The sequence below is a fragment of the Lagenorhynchus albirostris genome, chromosome 5, assembly GCF_949774975.1.
Source record: "Lagenorhynchus albirostris chromosome 5, mLagAlb1.1, whole genome shotgun sequence".
Lineage (NCBI taxonomy): Eukaryota > Metazoa > Chordata > Mammalia > Artiodactyla > Delphinidae > Lagenorhynchus > Lagenorhynchus albirostris.
The window spans coordinates 61,720,041-61,742,162 of NC_083099.1; the positions used below are offsets into that span (position 1 = coordinate 61,720,041).

General features: G+C 39.9%; 1 protein-coding gene across 2 annotated transcripts in view; it reads right to left on the reverse strand.

The window, feature by feature from the left end:
- The window catches only part of MCCC1 (methylcrotonyl-CoA carboxylase subunit 1), a 63,662-nt gene that overhangs the window by 22,910 nt on the left and 18,630 nt on the right, over window positions 1-22,122 (reverse strand). For both annotated transcript variants that reach the window (XR_009540684.1, XM_060150086.1), the window contains exons 5-10: window positions 19,644-19,765; window positions 18,841-18,988; window positions 18,632-18,753; window positions 9,838-9,949; window positions 8,210-8,291; window positions 227-354 (exon numbers count right to left, since the gene is read on the reverse strand). Coding sequence is in view for 1 of the 2 variants with exons in the window: in XM_060150086.1 (XP_060006069.1) it covers window positions 227-354; window positions 8,210-8,291; window positions 9,838-9,949; window positions 18,632-18,753; window positions 18,841-18,988; window positions 19,644-19,765 (714 nt within the window). In the remaining variant the exon portion in view is untranslated. The remainder of the gene's footprint in view (window positions 1-226; window positions 355-8,209; window positions 8,292-9,837; window positions 9,950-18,631; window positions 18,754-18,840; window positions 18,989-19,643; window positions 19,766-22,122) is intronic.

The following is a 22,122-nucleotide window of genomic DNA, read 5'->3' on the forward strand; positions in this document are numbered from 1 at the left end:
GGTACGCGGGCCCCTCACTGTTGTGGCCTCTCCCGTTGTGGAACACAGGCTCCAGACGCGCAGGCTCAGTGGCCATGGCTCATGGGCCCAGCCGCTCTGTGGCATGTGGGATCTTCCCGGACCAGGGCACGAACCCGTGTCCCCTGCATCGGCAGGCGGACTCTCAACCACTGCGCCACCAGGGAAGCCCCTCGACACTGATTTTTAACAGAAAAATTACTCCCACCCTAAGCTGCCATTCCACCAAGTCAGTTCCTGTGATCATCTCAGTAACAGGATGTTCCACTTGCAGCCTTGTATTCATCTCCATGAAGTAGAAATTGTGCTTTGAGTCCATAATAAACTCCACGGTTCCTAAATACAAAATACAGTGGGTCACATTTCAACAGTATATAATCAGTAGGAATCAAAATCTTTCTTGATAGATTATATCAAGTTTTACAGCTGCCTTCATTCAATGGTAAACATTTTGCATTTCATGAAGAAAACATCTCACATTTTGCAGCAGCAAATGATTCTCAATCAAAAATATGGAGCCACATGAAATTTAACAATAGAAAAGTATATCTGAGGTTTCAAGCAAATGGTAAGCCCAGGTTATGAATCAGTCTCAACTGTTGTAGCAGTTAGAACATGGTTGGACCATGTGTTACTGCTTCTGTGTACCAAGATCCCTGGAAACCTCACTGTGACATCCCATCTCACTCTAACTCTGTGGAGGAAAACACAACATTTTTTTCTCCTGACTGTGCGCTTTGGAAGTGTCTTTAAAAGTCCTTTTTCTAGTGACCCACTGGGAGATTACTTAGTAACTAACACTATGTTAGTCTTATCTAGTGACATTCTATTAAGTACTACACTTCCCCCAACTTTATTAAGGTATAATTCCAGACAGTAAAATTTATCTATTTTAAATATTGTGTGCTGAGTTTCAGCAATTGAATACAGTCATATAACCCCCACCACAATGAAAATACAACATACTTCCATCATCCAAAACATTCCCTTGTTCCCTTTGCAGTCAGTCCCTTCCCCAGGCCCCAGCTCCAGTCAATCACTGGTCTGCTTCCTATCACAGTTTTTTTCTAGAATGTCACATAAATGAAATAATATAGTATACAGTCTTTTGTGTTTGAATTTTTTTCACTTAGCCTAAGGCTAATTCCATATAATTTAAAACTTGCTTTTCAAACTGTGGATCACAACCTATTAGTGGATTGTAAAAATTTAGTGAAGACTTCCAGTTTCTTGCTCAGCATGGAAGGAACTTAGAAGTTGCCATTCCATTCTGACAACAAGAAAATGCTGAATAAGATGAAAAATCAACAACTCTTCTTAGATGTGTCACAGACATGAGGTTACAAGGCAAGCCGCTGCCCCCCAAATTAGAGAGACAGAAAGGTGAAAACAGAGATTCACAACTTATTGGAACAGAAACCCATGAGCAAAAACCTCTGTGGGAACACATACTGGAGAAGGAAAACCTGGACTGTAATTGACAAATTGCTGGAGGCTCAGTGTGGACAGTTCCAAGAGTTAAAAACTCCAGGGGGGACCAAGTTATAGGGAGCTCCGAACACTTTTATAAGTTTTACCCAGAAGCTCTACCAGGTCCTCACAGTGAACATTGGAGAAAAAAACCCCTTGAGTTCCCAGCAGTGGGAGGGGAAAACGAACCATATGAAGTATGCCAGAGTTCTGTTCTTCTGAACAAGATCCGTCCTTAAGAGAAACTATTTTATTACAGCCTAAACTATTGGGATTTTATCAGGGCCTAATTAATGTAATTGAGGGAAGAGAAATACACAACTCCAGCCATTCTGTCCCACATAAGGGAATAAATAAAAAACAAATAAACAAAAACCAACTGAAAAACACTGATGAAGTTCACAGTTCAGAGCGCAAGCTCACCAAAAGACTTAGACTAAATCACAGGTCTATAGAACATTTCACCTTCCCTGTACCTAACCACTACACTACTAAAGACCTATTTACCACAGTTCCTTTTACCTGGTACATCAACGTCTGGCTATCAAGAACAAATTACACGGCATCCTAAGAGGCAAAAAACACAGTTTAGAGAGACTGAAAAAGCATCATAACCAGATTCAGATATGATAGAATTATAATTATCATAATTATCTGATATCATAATTATCTGATAATTATCTGATAATTATAATTATATAATTATCTGATATCATAATTATCTGATAGAATTTAAAAACCCTTTAATTAATATGTTAAGGGTTTTAATGGAAAAAGTACACAACATGTAAGAACAGTTAAATATAAGTAGACATGGAATTTTTTTTTTTTTTTTTGCGGTACGCAGGCCTCTCACTGTCGTGGCCTCTCCCATTGCGGAGCACAGGCTCCGGACGCGCAGGCTTAGCGGCCATGGCTCACAGGCCCAGCCGCTCCGCAGCATGTGGGATCCTCCCGGACTGGGACACGAACCCGTGTCCCCTGCATCGGCAGGTGGACTCTCAACCACTGTGCCACCAGGGAAGCCCAGACATGGAAATTTTAAGAAAGAAAAAAAAAATTCTACAGATCAAACATACCATAAAAGAAATGAAGAATGCCTTTGATGGACTTATCAGTAGATTGCACACAGCCAAGGAAAGAATCTCTGAGCTTGAGGATATGACAACAGAAACTTCCAAAATTAAAATCAAAGAGAAAAAAGACTGAAAAAAAACAGCACAGAATATCCAAGAACTGTGGAGAACTAGAAAAGGTGTAACATATGCATAATGGGAATACCATTAGATAAGTAAAGAAAGGAACAAAAGCAGTATCTGAAGCAATAATGACTAAAAATTAATGTTGGACACTGAATCACTGATCCAGGGAGGTCAGAGAACACAAAGCAGGATAAATGCCAGAAAAACTATACCTAGGCAAACTATACCTATAATATCATTTTCAAAGTACAGAAAATCAAAAATCCTGAAAGAACCCAAGGAAAAAAACACACCTTATTTATAAAGGAGAAAAGATAAGAATTACATCTGACTTCTCCTCAGAAACCATGCAACCAAGGACAGCAGAGTGAACTATTTAAAGTGTTGTCTAAGAAAACCATCAAGGGCTTCCCTGGTGGCACAGTGGTTAAGAATCCGCCTGCCGGGCTTCCCTGGTGGCGCAGTGGTTGAGAGTCCGCCTGCCGATGCAGGGAACACGGGTTCGTGCCCCAGTCTGGGAAGATCCCACATGCCACGGAGCGGCTGGGCCCATGAGCCATGGCCGCTGAGCCTGCGCATCCGGAGCCTGTGCTCCGCAACGGAAGAATCCGCCTGCCAATGCAGGGTACACGGGTTCGAGCCCTGGTCCGGGAAGATCACACATGCCGCGGAGCAACTAAGCCCATGCGCCACAACTACTGAGCCTGCGCTCTAGAGCCAGCAAGCCACAACTACTGAAGCCTGCGTGCTTAGAGCCCGTGCTCCACAACGAGAAGCCCGTGCACCGCAACGAAGAGTAGCCCTTGCTCGCCACAACTAGAGAAAGCCTATGTGCAGCAACGAAGGCCCAACACAGCCAAAATAAATAAATGAATGAATAAATAAATAAATTTCAAAAATCTATCAAGAAACTCAGCCAAGTATACAAAAAAAATCATCAACCTATAATTCTGTATCTTGTTAAGTTATCCTTCCAAAGTGAAGGAGAAATAAAGACTATCTTAGATAAACAAAAATTGAGAGAGTTTATTGGCAGTAGACCTGCCCTGCAAGAAATGTTAAAAGAAGTTCTTCATAGAGAAGGAAATGAAATAGGGTCAATAATCCAAGATGTAACAATACTTAATGTTTACGCATCTGAAAACAGGGTGTCAAAATACATCAGGTAAAAACTAAGAACTGCAAGAATAAATAGATGAATCCACTAATCAATTGGAGACTTTAATACCCCTCTATTAGAAATGGATAAACCCAGCAGGCAGAATATTAGTAAGGACATAGATGAACTCAATAGCACAGTCAATAAAATGGAATAATTGACATCTATAGACTAATTCATCCAACAACAGCAGATTACATATTGTCATACTTGCATGGAACAATCACCATGACAGAACACATTCAGGGCCATAAAAAAGACCTTAACAAATTTAAAAGAATAGATAACATATAATGTCTGCTCTCAGACCACAATTAAACTAAAAATCAATAAATTGAACTAGAAATCATAACAGAAAGATAGCTGGAAAAAATCCCCCAATACTTGCAGATTGAACAACACACTACTAAATAACACGTGTCAAAGAAGAAATCTCAAAAGAAATCTAAAAATTGTTTAAACTAGATGAAAATGAGGATACAACTTTTCAAAATTTGTGAGATGCATAGAAAGCAGTACTTAGATGGCAAAGTATAGCATTGAATCCATATATTTGAAGAGAAGAAAGATCTAAAATTAATCTAAGCTTCTATTTTAGGAAACCAAAAAAGGAAAAGCAAATTAATTCCAAGGCAAACAGAAGAAAATAAATAATAGAGTAGAAATTCATGAAACTGAAGACAGAAAATAGAAAAAAAAAATCAACAAAACCAAAAGTTGGTTCTTTGAAAAGATCAATAAAAGTGATAAGCCTCTAGACAGGCTATCTAAGAAAAAAAGAGGACAGAAATTACTAACATCAGACATGAAGGAAGGAACATCACTACAGACCTTATGAACATTAAAAGGATAATAAAGGAATATTATTAACAACATTATGCTCACAAATTTAATAACCTAGATGAAATGGGCCAATTCCTTGAAAGACATAATCTGCCAAAACTCACACAAGCAAAAAACAGACAATTTAAATAGGCCTATATCTATTAAAGAGATTGATAAATCATTAATAACCTTCAAAACAGAAAGCAGCAGGCCCAGATTGGTTCACTGGTAAATTCTACCAAACACTGAAGGCAGAATTTATACCAATTTTCTACAATCTCTTCCAGTACACAGAGTTTTTCCTAACTCATTCTATGAGGCCAGCATTACCTTAATACCAAAACCAAAGATGCTACAAGAAAACTACAGACCAATATCTCTTAAGAACACTGATGAAGCAATCCTCAGGAAAATATTAGCAAATCAAATCCAACAATGTATAAAAATCCCACCATGACCAGGTAGGATTTATCCCAGGTATGCAAGGCTGGTTCAACATTAGAAAATCAATTAATGTAATCTATCACATCAATAGGCTAAAGAAAAACCATGTGATCATATCAATAAATTCAGAAAAAGCATTTGATGAAATCTAGTACCCAATTATAATAAAAACTCTCAACAAACTAGGAACAGAGGGGAACTTCCTCAATTTGATAAAGAAGATTTACAAAAGCCTACAGCTACCATCATACTTAATGGTGAGAAACTAGAAGCCTTCCCCCTAAGATCAGAAATAAGGCAAGGATGTCCACTCTCACCACTCCTTTTCAACATCATACGAGAAGTCCTATCTAATACAGTAAGACAAGAAAAGGAAATAAATGGTATATAGATTGGGAAAGAAGAAATAAAACTGACTGTTCACAGATGACTTGATCATCTTTATAAAAAATTCAAAAAAGTTGACAAAAAAACCTCCTGGAACTGATAAGTGACCACATCATTGTTGCAGGATACAAGGTTAATATACAAAAGTCAATTGTTTTCCAACATACCAGCAAACAAGTTGAATTTGAAATTAAAAACACAATACTATTTACATTAGCACACTCCCCCATGAAATAGGTATAAATCTAACAGAATATGTATAAGATCTACATGAGGAAACTATAAAATTCTGGTAAAAGAAGTCAAAGAAGAATTAAATAAATGGAGAAATATTCCATGTTCATGGGTAGGAAGACTCAACATTGTCAAGACATCAGTTCTTCCCAACTTGTTATATAGAGTCAATGCAACCCCAATCAAAATCCCAGCAAGTTATTTTGTGGATATCAGAAAACTGATTCTAACGGTTATACGGAGAGGCAAGAGACCCGAATAACCAACTCAGTCTGACAAAATGACAAAATGGGAAGACTGACACTATCTGAATTCAAGACTTACTATAAAGCTACAGTAATCAAAACAGTGAAGTACCAGTGAGAGAACAAATAGATCAGTGGAACAGAATAGAGAGTCCAGAAATAGACCCACATAAATATAGACAACTGACCTTTGACAAAGGAGCAAAGGCAATACAATGGAGAAAAAACAGTCTTTTCAAGAAACGGTGCTGGAACAACTGGGCACCTACATGCAAAAAAAATCTCAACACAGACCTTACAAAAATTAACTCAAAATGGTTCAAAGACCTAAATGTAAAACACAAAACCATAAAACTCCTAGAAGACGACACAGGAAAAAACCTAGTTGACCTTGAGCATGGTGATGTCCTTTTAGATACAACAGCAAAGGCATGATCCATGAAAAAAATAATTGATAAACTGGACTTCACTAAAATTAAAAACTTCTGCTTGGCGAAAGACAATGTCAACAGAATGCAAAAACTAGCCACAGACTGAGAGAAAATATTTGCAAAAGGTACATCTGATGAAGGACTGTTATCTAATATATAAAGAAACCTTAAAGCTCGAAAATAAGAAAGCAAACAACCCAATTTAAAAATGGGCAGGGCTCCCTGGTGGCGCAGTGGTTGAGAATCTGCCTGCCAATGCAAGGGACACGGGTTTGAGCCCCGGTCTGGGAAGATCCCACATGCCGCAGAGCAACTAGGCCCGTGAGCCACAACTACTGAGTCTGCGCGTCTGGAGCCTGTGCTCCGCAACAAGAGAGGCCGCGACAGCGAGAGGCCCGCGCACCGCGATGAAGAGGGGCCCCGCTCGCTGCAATTAGAGAAAGCCCTCACACAGAAACGAAGACCCAACACAGCCAAAAAATAAATAAATAAATTAATTAATTAAAAAAAAAATATGGGCAAAGACCTGAAGAGACACCTCACCAAAGACATACAGATGGCAAGTAAGCATATGAGAAGATGCTCCATGTCATATGTTATCATGAAAATGCGAATTAAAACATTGAGATACCACTACACACGTATTAGAATAGCCATAATCTGGAACACTGACAATACCAAATGCTGGTGAGGATGTGGAGCAACAGGAACTCTCATACTCTGCTGGTGGAAATGCAAAATGGTACAGCCACTTTGGAACACTTTGGCAGCTTCTTACAAAACTAAACATACTCTTACCATGTGATCCAGCAATCATACTTCTTGGTATTTACCCAAATGAATTGAAGCTGTGTCTACACAAAACCCTGTACACAGATGTTTATAGTAGCTTTATTTATAATTACCAAACTTGGATGTCCTTCAGTAGGTCAGAAGATAAGTAAACTGTGGTACATCCAGACAATGGAATATTATTCAACACTAAACAGAAATGAGCTATCAAGCCATGAAAAGATACGGAGGAAACTTAAATACATATTACTAAGTGAAAGAACCCATCCTGAAAAGACTACATACTGTATGATTCCAACTATGTAACATTTTAGAAAAGACAAAACTATAGAAGCAATAAAAAGATCAGTGGTTGTCAGGGGTTGGAGGCAGGGAGGAATGAAGAGCATATTTAGGGCACTGAGACTATTCTGTAAGATATTACAATGGTGTTTACATGTTGGACACGTGTCATTATATATTTCTTCAAACTCACAGAATGTACAACATCAAGAGCGAACCCTAATGTAAACTATGGACTCTGGGTGATAATGATGTGTCCATGTAGGTGCATCAGTTGTAACAAAAGCACTGCTCTGGTGCAGGATGTCGACAGTGGGGGAGGCTATGTTGCAGGGGGACGTGGGGTGTGGGAACCCTTTGAACTTGCTGCTCAATTGTGCTGTGAACCTAAAACTGCTCTAAAACAAAATTTAAGTTTACTAATTTCGAAAAACGCAAAAAAATCATTTTAGCAATTTTATTTCAAAATAGGATAGAAAATATCAAATAGCATTATACAGAATTAGGCTAAGTACTGTTTAGTGACGTTTTTCCCCCGATATACATGTATACAAACATAAGCACATTTACATCCTGGTTCTCAACGTAAAATGTACTTCTTAATGTGGATATAGTCAAAAAAGTTTGAAAGCCTATGATTTCAGAGCTGTATGTCTCGTTTGTCTTTCAAAACACAAATGAATTTTCCTCCTCCTCTGTTAGAAGCCAGTCGTGACGTACCTGCGCCAACATAATTTACAGCTTTAGCAGCTCTGACCGCAGCTTCTCCGAGCTTTTTTCTTACTTCAGGTTTAATACCAGGCTATGAAAAAATATTTGAAATAAATTTCCATTAGTACTTTGTTCTACTCGAAGTTTCCATTAAGATTCAATAGTACATTTCTATGTATCAAATATTGCATTAAAGAGATAAGGATAAATATCTAACGTTGTACATTTCAGCATGAAATACTGTCTTATACCACAGTTCAACTATACCAAAGTTTAATGATTCTGTTAGTAATTTCTATGAATTGCAGATATTACTTAGCATAATGACATATCTCTGTCCCTTGTACCTACAAAATAACTATCTTTTCTTTTTTTTTTTGGCCGTGCTGTGCGGCTTGCAGGATCTTAGATCCCCAACCAGGGATGGAACCCAGGCCCACAACAGTGAAAGCACCTAGCCCTAACCACTGGACTGCCACAGAATTCCCCAAAATAACTCTCATGATCATATGTCCACTTAAAATTACATATATCAATAAAAAAACTTTGAATCTCTATTTGTTTCAAGATGATAAAGCAATCTGGGTCATATGCCCAATAATTATCTTGGAATAATGGTAAATGTTGAGATTACAAGTTAATAAGAAAGGTTCAGGGACTTCCCTGGCGGTCCAGTGGTTAAGATTTCGCACTTCCATTGCAGGGGGCGCAGGGAAATAAGATCCTGCGTGCCGTGCATGGCGCGGCCAAAAAAAAAAGTTCATAAAATGTTTATCAATAAGTAGGCAAAGCCTTTTAACACTGTTAAATAGCTCTCTACAGATTTTTATTTAAGCAGTCACTGCTTGAAAATAAGGCTTTATTGAAATTATTGTTGACATTTACTTCAGATGGTATAATGTACTCTGCAACAGAAATTGAATTTTGAATACAGTATGAGAATAACTAACTGATTAATCAGAAACCTTAGATCTCTGACCTTTAGAAATACATATTGAAAAAAAACATGCATATAACTTTGGACAAGAGGCCTACGGCAGTAGCAGATTCCAAAGAAATGTGAATCTGAAAATAGGTAATCCTAGGAGTAGGCCTTGACCTGGGTGATGACCTGAGTCAATCAAGAGGTAGACTCAGATATAAACAATTATAAGGGGGCAAAAGTGGCCAAATAAGAGCAAATCCAAATCTCTCCTCTATACAACATAACCTTCAAGTTGGGAAGATGACTAATATATTTTAAGAACATCTGAAACACCAGTTAAAAGAATGTTCTTCATAAAAAATACATTCAATGAACAAGACCATTCCATTCCTCAAACACACTAGTTAATTACAATTTAAAATCTGCATGGAAATGGTAGCTGTTCACTGTAAGTCAGATACTACTTGGATCAGAGCAGATTTTCCCAGATACCACCCAGAAGGATCATGGTCTTAGTGCGCCCTCAGTATGGCAGCCCCACAATATCAACCCTTCCTCATCCCCAACACTGCATGAGGCTGTATTACTGCCGGGGAATGGTTGTTCAGCAGGACTTTGGGGGAATACTAGCTTCACAGATTTCTGACCCAAAAGTCAGTGACTGAGATTTACAATATACAGAAGTTGACAAATTTCTTTACAAGATCCTTACCCCTGGGGCCTCCTCAATGATCTTCTGATGTCTCCTCTGTACACTACAGTCTCTTTCAAACAAGTACACAGCATTGCCATGGTGGTCACCAAACACCTGGACTTCCACATGCCTATTTAAAAACCCAATGAGAAGTTTCCATTTGTAGGTTGAACATTCAAGAAAAAAAATTATATATATGAAATGAGTGAGAAATAAGAAAAGACAGAAAACACTGGAGACCATATTTATGACCTCACAGTAGGGGCAAGTCACAAGTACAAACTGCCAAGGAAAAGACTGATAAATGTGAATACATCAGAATTACAAGTTACAGTCACAATTCATGTATCCTCAAAAAGTCAATGAAAACACATTTTTATGATCAGGGGATTTTAAAAAAGCAACTCTTACAGTCAGATTTTATAAACTAAGGCAGACTGGAAATTATAATGGCTCATCCATAGAAAGGTTAAGAAATAAATTTATATGGATCATTCGTTTTTTAAGAATATACTAAAATTAAATCATAAAAAACAAGATAAGGAACTTTAATGTTGAGTGTAAAATAGTAAAATTATCAGAAATCATATTAAGAGTAAATGCAGGACTTCCCTGGTGGCGCAGTGGTTAAGAATCCGCCTGCCAATGCAGGGGACATGGGTTCGAGCCCTGGTCCAGGAAGATCCCACATGCCGCGGAGCAACTAAGCCCATGCACCACAACTACTGAGGCCTCATGCCACAACTACTGAAGCCCGTGTGCCTAGAGCCCGTGCTCCACAAAAAGAGAAGCCACCGCAATGAGAAGCCTGCTCCACTGCAACTAGAGAAAAGCCCGTGTGCAGCAACGAACACCCAACACAGCCAAAAATAAATAAATAAATAACTTAAATTTTTTAAAAAAGAGAAAGAGTAAATGCACATAACACTTAAGAAAATAAGGGTAACACAGACCATTTGGTGAACATGAAAGCATTCTTCTCAGGAGATTCATTTTGATATGTTCACACTGTAGCTCACCTCACACATTCACCACCATAATACAGAAATGAGTGACAAGCAAACATTTTTTTCTGTTGAGTTTTTTTTTTTTTTTGGAAGATGTTGGGGGTAGGAGTTTATTAATTAATTTATTTATCTTTGCTGTGTTGGGTCTTCGTTTCTGTGCGAGGGCTTTCTCTAGTTGTGGCAAGTGGGGGCCACTCTTCATTGCAGTGCGTAGGTCTCTCACTATCGCGGCCTCTCTTGTTGCGGAGCACAGGCTCCAGACGCGCAGGCTCAGTAGTTGTGGCTCACGGGCCCAGCCGCTCCGCGGTATGTGGGATCTTCCCAGACCGGGGCACGAACCTGTGTCCCCTGCATCGGCAGGCGGACTCTCAACCACTGCGCCACCAGGGAAGCCCTCTGTTGAGTTTTTAAAATAAAAATTGTCAAACATAGAAGAAATTTTTTTAAAAACCCATAAAGTCTTATAAATGTACTATTTCAGCACAGTGGCTCATTTCTCTTCCTTTCTGTTTACCTCATGAAACACTTCATTAAACCACTTGGAAGAATTTTTTTCTTGATATATCATTTCTACTGAATGTTCCATTTAAAAATTTCCCAACTTGTCCAACATATTCTCTTGACAAAATAATAGGAGCTGACTTCTTCCTTTTGGATGTGCTTCCTTGACCTTTCCTCCTATTTTTACTTACCCTTAAGCTACTAACACCAAACACATTCTTGCTATTATTATTTTGAATAAACTTATCTGTGAGATCAATTAAGAATAAAAAAACCAAGAGATTTTATTTTGCCTTTGTTTATTCTTTCTCAATCGCTCTTTCTTTCTTTAAAGAGATCCAAGTTTCTGACCTGCATCATTTTCCTTCTCCCTGAAGAACTTAACCATTTCTTGTAAAGCAAGTCTACTGGTGACAAAATCCCTCAATTTTTGCTTGCCTGAGGAAGTCCTTATTTCTCCTTCAAGTGTGAAGGATAATTTCACTGGACACAGAATTTATAGGTTGATTTTTTTTCTTTCAACCCTTTATATATATTTTACTCCACTCTATTCTTTTTTTTGCTTGAAAATATGCAGTGTTTATTTCAACAGTCCACTCTATTCTTAAGTCTGATGTATTTCTTTTTTTTTTTTAATTTGTTCACGACCCACTATTCTTCTTCTTTTTTATTTTTTTTATTTTAATTTTTTTTTTTTTGCGGTACGCGGGCCTCTCACTGCTGTGGCCTCTCCCGTTGCGGAGCACAGGCTCCGGACTCGCAGGCTCAGCGGCCATGGCTCACGGGCCCAGCCGCTCCGCGGCATGTGGGATCCTCCTGGACTGGGGCACGAACCCGTGTCCCCTGCATCGTCAGGCGGACTCCCAACCACTGCTCCACCAGGGAAGCCCTCTTCTTCTTCTTTTTTTTTTTTTAACATTTTTATTGGAGTATAATTGCTTTACAGTGGTGTGTAGGTTTCTGCTGTAAAACAAAGTGTACAGCTATACATACACATATATCCCCATATCTCCTCCCTCTTGCTTCTCTGTCCCACCCTCCCTATCCCACCTCTCTAGGCGGTCACAAAGCACTGAGCTGAACTCACTGTGCTATGTGGCTGCTTCCTACTAGCTATGTCTGATGTATTTATTATCCTTGCTCCTCTATAGATAAGGTGTTTTTCCCTTGTAGCTTTTTTCAAGACTTTTTTTGTCTTTGGTTTCCTGCAGTTTTAGTGTGATTCAAAAAATTTTTGACATTTATCCTGCTTTTGGTATACCCTGAACTTCCTGGTTCTATAATTTGGTATATGTCATTAATTTTGGAAATATCTTGGCCATTATTACTTCAAATATTTCTCCTGCCTCTTTCTTTCTTCCCCTTGTAGTATTCAAATGATGCATATATTACACCTTTTAAAATTGTCCCACAATTCTCAGATATTATGTTCTGTTTGTTTGTTTTCATTATTCCTCTTTGCATTTCAATTTGGGAAGTTTCCACTGACATAAGTTCAAGGTCACTGTTTCTTTTCTCAGCTGTGTCCAGTCTACCCTGAGTCCATCAAATGCATTCCTCATTTCTGTTACAATGTTTCTGATTCCTGGCATTTTCTTTTGATTTTTTTTCTTAGAGTTTCCATCTCTCTGCTTACATTACCCATATGTTCTTGCATGTCACCTACTGCTCCATTAGGGCCCTTAACATATTAGTTACTTTAAACTCTAAACCTGATAATTCCAAAATTTGTGTCATATTTCAGTCCGGTTCTGATGCTTGCTTTTTCTCTTCAGACCATGCTTTTCTTGTCTTTTAGCACGCCCTGTAATTTTTTTTGGTTAAATGCCAGGCCTAATGTGTCACAGAACAGGAACTGAGGTGAACAAAACTTTCATGTGACATTTTATGTTAGCCTGGCTAGGAGGCAGGCTGTGTTTAATGTCTGCAGTAGCTACAGGTGCCAGAGGCTTCAGTTCCCTCTAGTGTCCTCGTTTTGTTTTTTCTCCTTTTGTCTTCGGGTTTCCCTAAGAACCCCTTAATCAGAGTCTGTGTCTTGCAGCTCTTTCGGTTGTAACCTGGTTATTATACAGGAGCCCTGGTGACATGGCAGTAGGGTGTGGGCGAGGGAAAGCATTCTATAATCTTAGGATTAAATCTCGGTCTTTCAGTGGGTCTGTGTCCCTGTGTGCCTCAGAAGTGTTTCTTAGCTTTTTTTTTTTTCTTCCCTTACGTGAAACAGGAAGACTAGAGTTGGCTAACTGCCCTTCCCCCGGGACAGAAAAGGCTCTGGCAAAGTTCTCCTTAGAGTGCTGGCCTTTGGTAGGGAGAACAGACAGCTCTGGGTCTATTTCAGAATGGTTTCTTTTTTCCTCCTCCTGCCCCAAAATGTGAGGGAATTTTTCTTGGATTTTCACTCTGAGAACTTGGTGGTGTCCTTGGAGGAAAAACCTATGGAAATTTGGTTTTGTCACCAAAATTGTCACCATCAAGCTAGTCCACACGCAGCCTCTAGTAATTTGTCAAAATTCCCATTTAAGTGTCCCTATCAGTTTATGGCTCCCGCAGCTTCTGCTCCAGGTTAGCTGATCTTGGCTGTGATTTGCTGTCTTCACTTGCCTGCCCAGATTTCAGGGTGGTGGTTTGCCTTGTGGCCTCAGTTCTCTGATGGGTCTAAAATTCATTGATTTTTATTTTGTTCAGATTTTTACTTGCTTTTTGGGTGTGAGTAACAACGTCTATGCTCTTTGCATGTTGGAGCTGAGCTGTTTGTTTTTCAAATTCCAACTGTAAAACTTTACCACGTCCACTGACTCTCCCTTATCCTTTAGCTGCTCCAGGGAAGAAGGCACTAGAGCAGGAACTCTAGGTTCTGAAGTGAACATACGGGGGCCACACCAGGAGCACAACATAGCTCTTTCCTGACTTCTCAGAAGTTGGAAACACTTTCCTTTGGTTGTTTACAAGGGAAGCTCATTGAGGATCTGTGTTCTGTTAGGATTTCTGCGGTTGTCAAATCACCCTTGTTGTTTTCCTTTTTCTGATGATCCTTTTCTGTGTTGCTTTATCTAACTTAGAGATTCTGGAGCACAGTGCCTGAGAACCAAGAAGTACATCAAATCCCAGTCACTCCAATTCAGCCACTGCTGGGGTCTGGCTAGATGGACAGATGCAGCTGGTTTCTAGTAGGAATGCCTTGATATTTTCTAAGAGTTCTAAAGTTTTTATTTTCCTATTCACAGTTTTTTAAAATAGATTTTATTTATTTATTTATTTATTGGCTGCGTTGGGTCTTTGTTGCTGTGCATGGGCTTTTCTCTAGTTGCCGCGTGTGGGGGCTACCCTTCGTTGAGGTGCATGGGCTTCTCACTGCAGTGGCTTCTCTTGTTGCGGAGCACGGGCTCTAGGCGTGCGGGCTTCAGTAGTTGTGGCACGTGGGCTCAGTAGCTGTGGCTCATGGGCTCTAGAGCGCAGGCTCAGTAGTTGTGGCACACGGGCTTAGTTGCTCCGCGGCATGTGGGATCTTCCCGAACCAGGGCTTGAACCCGTGTCCCGCGCATTGGCAGACGGATTCTTCACCACTGTGCCACCAGGGAAGCCCCATGGCGTTGGCTTCGACAAATATTTGCCTCCTAGAAGCTTTATCAGTAAGACGAAGAGACGTGCAGTAGCCAGTCTTCCACTGGACAGAGCAGGAGTGGCCTGCGTGGTTGCTAGGGTTCGACCCAGAGGAGACTCCACAACCCTCTGGAGACATCTCCCCCTCTCTCAACTGTCTTTAAAAACGTTCGCAAGGGCTTCCCTGGTGGCGCAGTGGTTGAGAGTCCGCCTGCCGACGCAGGGGACGCAGGTTCGTGCCCCGGTCCGGGAAGATCCCGCATGCCGCGGAGCGGCTGGGCCCGTGAGCCATGGCCGCTGAGCCTGCGCGTCCGGAGCCTGTGCTCCGCAACGGGAGAGGCCACAACAGTGAGAGGCCCGTGCACCGCAAAAAAAACCCAAAAAAAACCAAAAAAAAACAAAAAAAAACGTTCGCAAAACTTTCCCTCACCTGCTGTGATACAAAGATCTAACTAAAATAGACCTCCCTATAGGTTTTACCCAAAGGTTAAAAAAAAAAAAAAAAGTCCCATTTCTTTTTCACATAAAAACAGTACAATTGAGAAATGCAAATCAAAACTACAACGAGGCATCACCTCACCCCGGTCAGAGAGGCCATCATCAAAAAATCCACAAACAGTAACTGCTAGAGAAGGTGTGGAGGAAAGGGAGCCCTCCCGCACTATTGGTGGGAATGTAAACTGGCACAACCACTATGCAGAACAGCATGGAGGCTCCCCAGGAAGCTAAAAATGGAGCTACCATACAATCCAGCAATCCTACTCTTGGGCATATATCCAGAGAAAACCATGGTTCAAAAGATTACATGCACCCCAGTGTTCACTGTAGTGCTGTTTACAACAGCCAGGACATGGAAGCAACCCAAATGTCCATCAACAGACGAATGGACAAAGAAGATGCGGTACATATATCAATGGAACATCACTCAGCCACCAAAAAGAACGCAACAATGCCATCTGCAGCAACATGGATGAAACCGGAGACCATCATACCAAGTGAAGTCAGACAGAGAAAGACAAATATCATATGATATGACTCATATGCAGAATCTGCTTGACCCAAAAGGCTGGGGAGGTTAAGCCTCTTAAGCAGGAGCCATTGTTTCCTTTCAAAGCTGGGGATGGAGGGATCTGCTGAGAACCGAGAAGAGAGGGCCCTCACAACCCCTGGCCTCTGCTTCCTCTGTGGCTGCCCCAGCCAGATCTCCTCATCTCATCTGTTCCTTTTCTCGTCCAAAGTCACATGCAGGACCCATTACATAATTTATGGATCCACTGCAAAATGAAAATGCAGGACCCCTTTTAAAATGTTATTAAGAATTTTAAGATGCCTCCACGGGGTATTAAACCAAATATGGACCCTTCTGAGCTTAGGGCCCTGTGCAACTGCCCAGGTCACATGCCTGGGAAATGGGTCCTGGTCTCATGATTCATGTGTGTGTTAGGTCAGGAGCTGGATCTGAGTCTTCTGCTCATGAAGGTGCTATACAAGGTCAGTTACTGGAGGCCCTGGAGCAGCCAGACAGGCATCGACAGGCAGACGTGACTCTGAGAACTAGTCGATACTTCACCTTCTGGCCCTGCTTCTCCATCTGTAACAGGGATCATGATACCCTCCCACATTTTTAATCCCTCTAGAATGTGCACTGAATATGAAGTAAGGAAGGAATCTGATTTTTTTTTAATTCTCTAAAATAGTACACTTTGAAGATTGTTATCTATCCCAACCTTTCAGATAAGCTCAATAGTTCTGATCAGATTTATTATATGATACATCTTGATTTCTACTTTTCTCAGTTATCAGTACCACCCTGACAATCTTCTGGTACTCCATTAACTCAACAGATAATTACTTAGCAGAATATAAAATAGTGATTATCATGATATTGAAATGTTATTACTAGAAAACACAGAAGAGAAATATGTAGAAATGCTAATACTTATATTAGGAGAATGAGCTTATGACTGACTTGGTTTTCCATCTTTTGTATTTTCCAAGTTTGTAATGTATTCATATTATTTCTATATTAAAAAAAATATTACTGATGCCTATCATGAAGAAAATAATGCCAGGTAATATATATGGGAAAATAAAAAGAAAGAAACTACCAGGTCCTTGATTCCCAGGAGCTTCCCAGGTATTGAGAGTATAAATTACAATGTGAGGTAATATTTAGCTAACATTTCACAAGTAAAGAATCTACATCTTAAAAATGTTGCAGGCGTTGAGTTACAGTCACTGAAATAGCTAGCTGATGTCTCCACGACAATTTTAACTCAAGAGTATGCCAATGCGGATAGTTAGCCTATCCTTTTCTGAAAGCTACTGTGGAAAGGAACCTTCAATTCACCTTAGAACTTCCTCCATTTTTGCCTTATTTCCCACTAATAGGTGGCATACGTTGTGCTCTCCTAATCAACTGGCCTATTTTGAGATTGACTTTTTTGTTTTTTTTAACTATCACATTCTAAATGAATTTAATTACTGTGCCATGCTCAGGGACAGTTCTAAGTTTTGTAGGGCTTGAAACAAAAACAATTTGGGAGCCCACTTTAAGATGAGTACAAAATTGGGTACAGGTTCTTCAAAGAAGTTCATGCAAGAGAAGGGCCTGAAGCTTTAGTTCATTACCTTCAAGGTAAATCTCTCTCTGGTCATGGTCCCCAAATGAATTTTTCTCTATAAAGTCACTTGACTTACAGGTTTATATGTGTGTGTGTGTGTGTGTGTGTGTGTGTGTGTGTGTGTGTGTGTATTTAACACAAAATCTATGAAACAAGAAGCTTTTATAATCAATATCTTATTTTAAGCAATACACATGAAAATAAAATTCCTGATAATAAAATAAATTAGAAATCCATATAGTATCTGCTATAGTGGTACCCAGAGAAGCAGTTTGGTGTGGTCACTTAGAGTGTGAATTCTGGAGTCAAACTGCCTGGATTCAAATCCCAGCTTCACCACTTCCCAACTGGGAGACGTCAGGCAAGTCAGATGACCACTCTGTTGCTCAGTATTTTCACCTGAAAAATGGGAACAGGGTCCACCTAATGGGATTGTTGCAGGAATTAGACTAGAAATAGAAGGATAGCAAGATTATTACTTAGTATACGTAAAATACTTAGAACCTGGCACATGGTTAAGTGCAATATAAGGATGAGCTATTAGTATATTTGTTAACATATCACTTACAATTCAATTTGGTTAACTATTACCATTTTCTGAGCATCTCAAATGATGCTTTATCTGTAAGATAGAGCTTAGTTTCTTACAAGAATTTTTTTTATTTTGAAAAGACTCTAAATTCCATCAACAAGAAATGAATTGAGGACTTCCCTGGTGGCGCAGTGGTTAAGAATCCGCCTGCCAGTGCAGAGGACAGGGGTTCGATCGCTGGTCCGGGAAGATCTCACATGCCACAGAGCAACTACGCCCGTGCGCCACAACTACTGAGCCTGAGCTCTGGAGCCCGCAAGCCACAACTACTGAGCCCACGTGCCACCACTACTGAAGCCCAGGCACCTAGAGCCCCGTGCTCCCCAACAAGAGAAGCCACTGCAACGAGAAGCCCGCGCACCACAACGAAGGGTAGCCCCCGCTCGCCGCAACTAGAGAAAAGCCCACGCACAGCAACGAAGACCCAACGCAGCCAAAAATTAATTAATTAATTAAAAAATTTTTGAGTCAGAAAAAAAAGCTGAACCCACCTTGGTGTGTCCACAAACTTCTCAATCAGCATCCCATCATCATTGAAAGACTTCTTAGCTTCCCTCCGCGCTGATTCTAATTGCTCTTGAAATTCTTTTTCGGATCTAATGATCCTCATACCCTAATATGGAAAGATAATTACGACTACAACATAAGTAAAACAAATTAGATAGCCCAAAATGGAAAACACGAGCATGCGCAATCTTACTTTTCCTCCTCCACCACGGATGGCTTTAATCATGACGGGGTAACCGATTCTCCTAGCATGCTCTTTCAGGCATTGGTCTGATTGGTCCTCACCGTGATAACCTTCCACAACAGGCACTCCAGCAGCAGCCATGATGGATTTGGCTGTGCTTTAGAATAAAAAAACCAAGATGTCCTAAATCTATGGATTATTTCATACAAGAGAAACACAAATACTTCCTAGTCTATAAAATACAATGGAAGTTTAAAAATAAAACATTCCATAGGTAAAAGGACTATAGTCTGAGACAAAAAATATTAATACAAATGTTAAAATATCTATTAGTTTTCTCAATCCAGTTTTCATGTGGTAGCTCATCCCACCTTGTTTTCAATCTCCCAAAACTGATTAACATATTGATTAGAAACACTAATTAGTTGAATATTTTCTGTAACTCACTGTAGTGGCAAATAAATAACTTTTGCCTATGATGACAAAAGGGTATAATTAACGTGTCTATTATAGTTAAAACAAACCATTTCAATGAGTCTTCCTATGGTTGTATTTAAAAGATATAAACTTGGGCTTCCCTGGTGCGCAGTGGTTGAGAGTCCGCCTGCCGATGCAGGGGACACGGGTTCGTGACTCGGTCCTGAAAGATCCCACATGCCGCAGAGCGGCTGGGCCTGTGAGCCATGGCCGCTAAGCCTGCGCATCCGGAGCCTGTGCTCCGCAACGGGAGAGGCCACAACAGTGAGAGGCCCGCATACCGCAAAAAAAAAAAAAAAAAAAAAAAAAAAAAAAAAAAAGATATAAACTCATACCTCTTTATACCCATGTCTCTAATTGCTGATGAAGGAGGACCTATAAAAATAATTCCTTCTTGCTTACACAGTTCAGCAAATTCCATGTTTTCTGAGAGAAAACCATATCCCGGATGGATAGCCTAGAAAGGAGAAATGAAAGGATAAACCTTCTAGTGCTCCCCTGGCAGACTCTGATGCAGGTGATGGAATCTTCCTCTGGGGAGGCCTCTCCCTATACTGGTGATAGCTATACTATGGTCTCTAGCAGAATATGTTTCTAAAGAGGGGTTTCTTTAGAACTTTAATACTAAAGTTCTAAAGCCTTACCCAAACCAGAAATATCTATATTTCTTTTCATTATGGTAATACACACATCAAATTTACCATTTTAACCACTGTTCAGTGTATAGCTCAGTGGCATTAAGTACATTCACAATGTTGTGCAACCATTACCATCATCCATCATCCCCCAAAGAAACTCTATATCTATTAAATAGTAATTCCCCATTCCCTGATAACCTCTATTTTACTTGCCATCTCTATGAATCTGCCTATTCTCCGTACCTGATAAAAGTGGAATCATACAATATTTGTCCATTTGTCTCTGGCTTATTTTATTTAGCATGATGTTTTTCAAGGTTGATCCATGTATCACAATTTCATTACTTTTTATGGCTGAATAATGATCCACTGCAGGTATATTTCACATTTTGTTCATCCATTCACCTGTTGATGGACGTGTGGATTGTTTCCATCTTTTGGCTATTGTGAATAATGCCACTATGAACACTGGTGTTCAAATACCTGTTTGAGTTCCTGCTTTAAATTCTTTTAGGTATTGGGTTGGCCAAAGAGTGCCTTTGGTTTTTAAGTAAAAATAAAAGACACATTTTTCATTTTTACCATGAACTTCATTGAACAACGTATTCACCCTTTTGTTCCACTACCTTCTGCCATTTTTCAGACAACTTCATAATTCCATCTTCCCAAAACTTTTTATCTTTTTGAGCAAAGAACTGTTCCAGGTGCCTTTTACAGTCTTCCAGGGAATTGAAATTTTTTCCATTAAGAGAATTTTGTAAAGACTAAAATAAATGGAAATCCGAAGGTGCAATGTCTGGTGAATATGGTGGATAAATCAGAACTTCCCAGCCAAGCTGTAACAGTTTTTGCCTGGTCAACAAAGAAACATGCGGTCTTGCGTTATTCTGACAGAAGATTATGCGTTTTCTGTTGACTAATTCTGGACGCTTTTCATAGAGTGCTGCTTTTAGTTGGTCTAATTGGGAGCAGTACTTGTTGGAATTACTCGTTTGGTTTTCCAGAAGGAGCTCATAATAGAGGACTCTCTTCCAACCCCACCATATACACAACATCACCTTCTTTGGATGAAGACCGGCCTTTGGTGTGGTTGGTGGCAGTTCATTTCACTTGCCCCACGATCTCTTCCATTCCACACTATTGTACAGTATCCACTTTTCATCACCCATCACAATTTGTTTTAAAAACTGAACATTTTCGTTACGTTTAGATAGAGAATCACATGCGAAAATATTTTTGTTTTGCTTAACTTATGTGGAACCCAAACATCAAAGCGATTACCATAAGCAAGCTGGTGCGAATGATCTTCAACGCTTGATTAGGATATTCTGAGTATGTCGGCTATCTCCTGCGTGGTATAATGTTGATTGTTCTCAATTAATGTCTCGATTTGATCGCTATCAACTTTAACTGGTCTACCCGACAGTGGAGCATCGTCCAGGGAGAAATCTCCAGCACAAAGTTTCGCAAACCACTTTTGACATGTTCGATCCAGCACCTTCTCCATACACTGCACAAATCTTTTTTTTGCATTTCAGTTGCGTTTTTACCTTTCTTGAAATAATAAAGCATAATATGCCGAAAATGTTGCTGTTTTTCTTCCATCTTCAGTATTAAAATGGCTACACAAAAATTCAGCAATTTTGATAAGTCTTTTTTATTTATTATTATTTTATTTATTTATTTATATATTTTTTTGCGGTATGCAGGCCTCTCACTGTTGTGGCCTCTCCCTTTGCGAAGCACAGGCTCCGGATGCGCAGGCCCAGCGGCCATGGCTCATGGGCCTAGCCGCTCCATGGCATGTGGGATCTTCCCAGACTGGGGCATGAACCCGTGTCCCCTGCATCGGCAGGCAAGTTCTCAACCACTGTGCCACCAGGGAAGCCTGATAAATCTTTTTTAAATGACGCTGATATGACAGCTGTCACATACAATCTAACAAAATTGTTTCAAATGCAGTTAAAGACAACTAAGTGCTACTAGAGCCACCTTACGGAAAAAAACGAATGAAACTTTTGGCCAGCCCAATATACACGAAATGTCAAGTAATATCAGCAAGCAGGAGTAAAGGGCTTCAGAGTGGTAAGGGGAGTGGGTGGCTGTTTGCCGTGTCTCCATATAAAGCTGGCCTAGAACTGAAACCACGTATCCAAAAGCTGAAAAGAGCACCCTA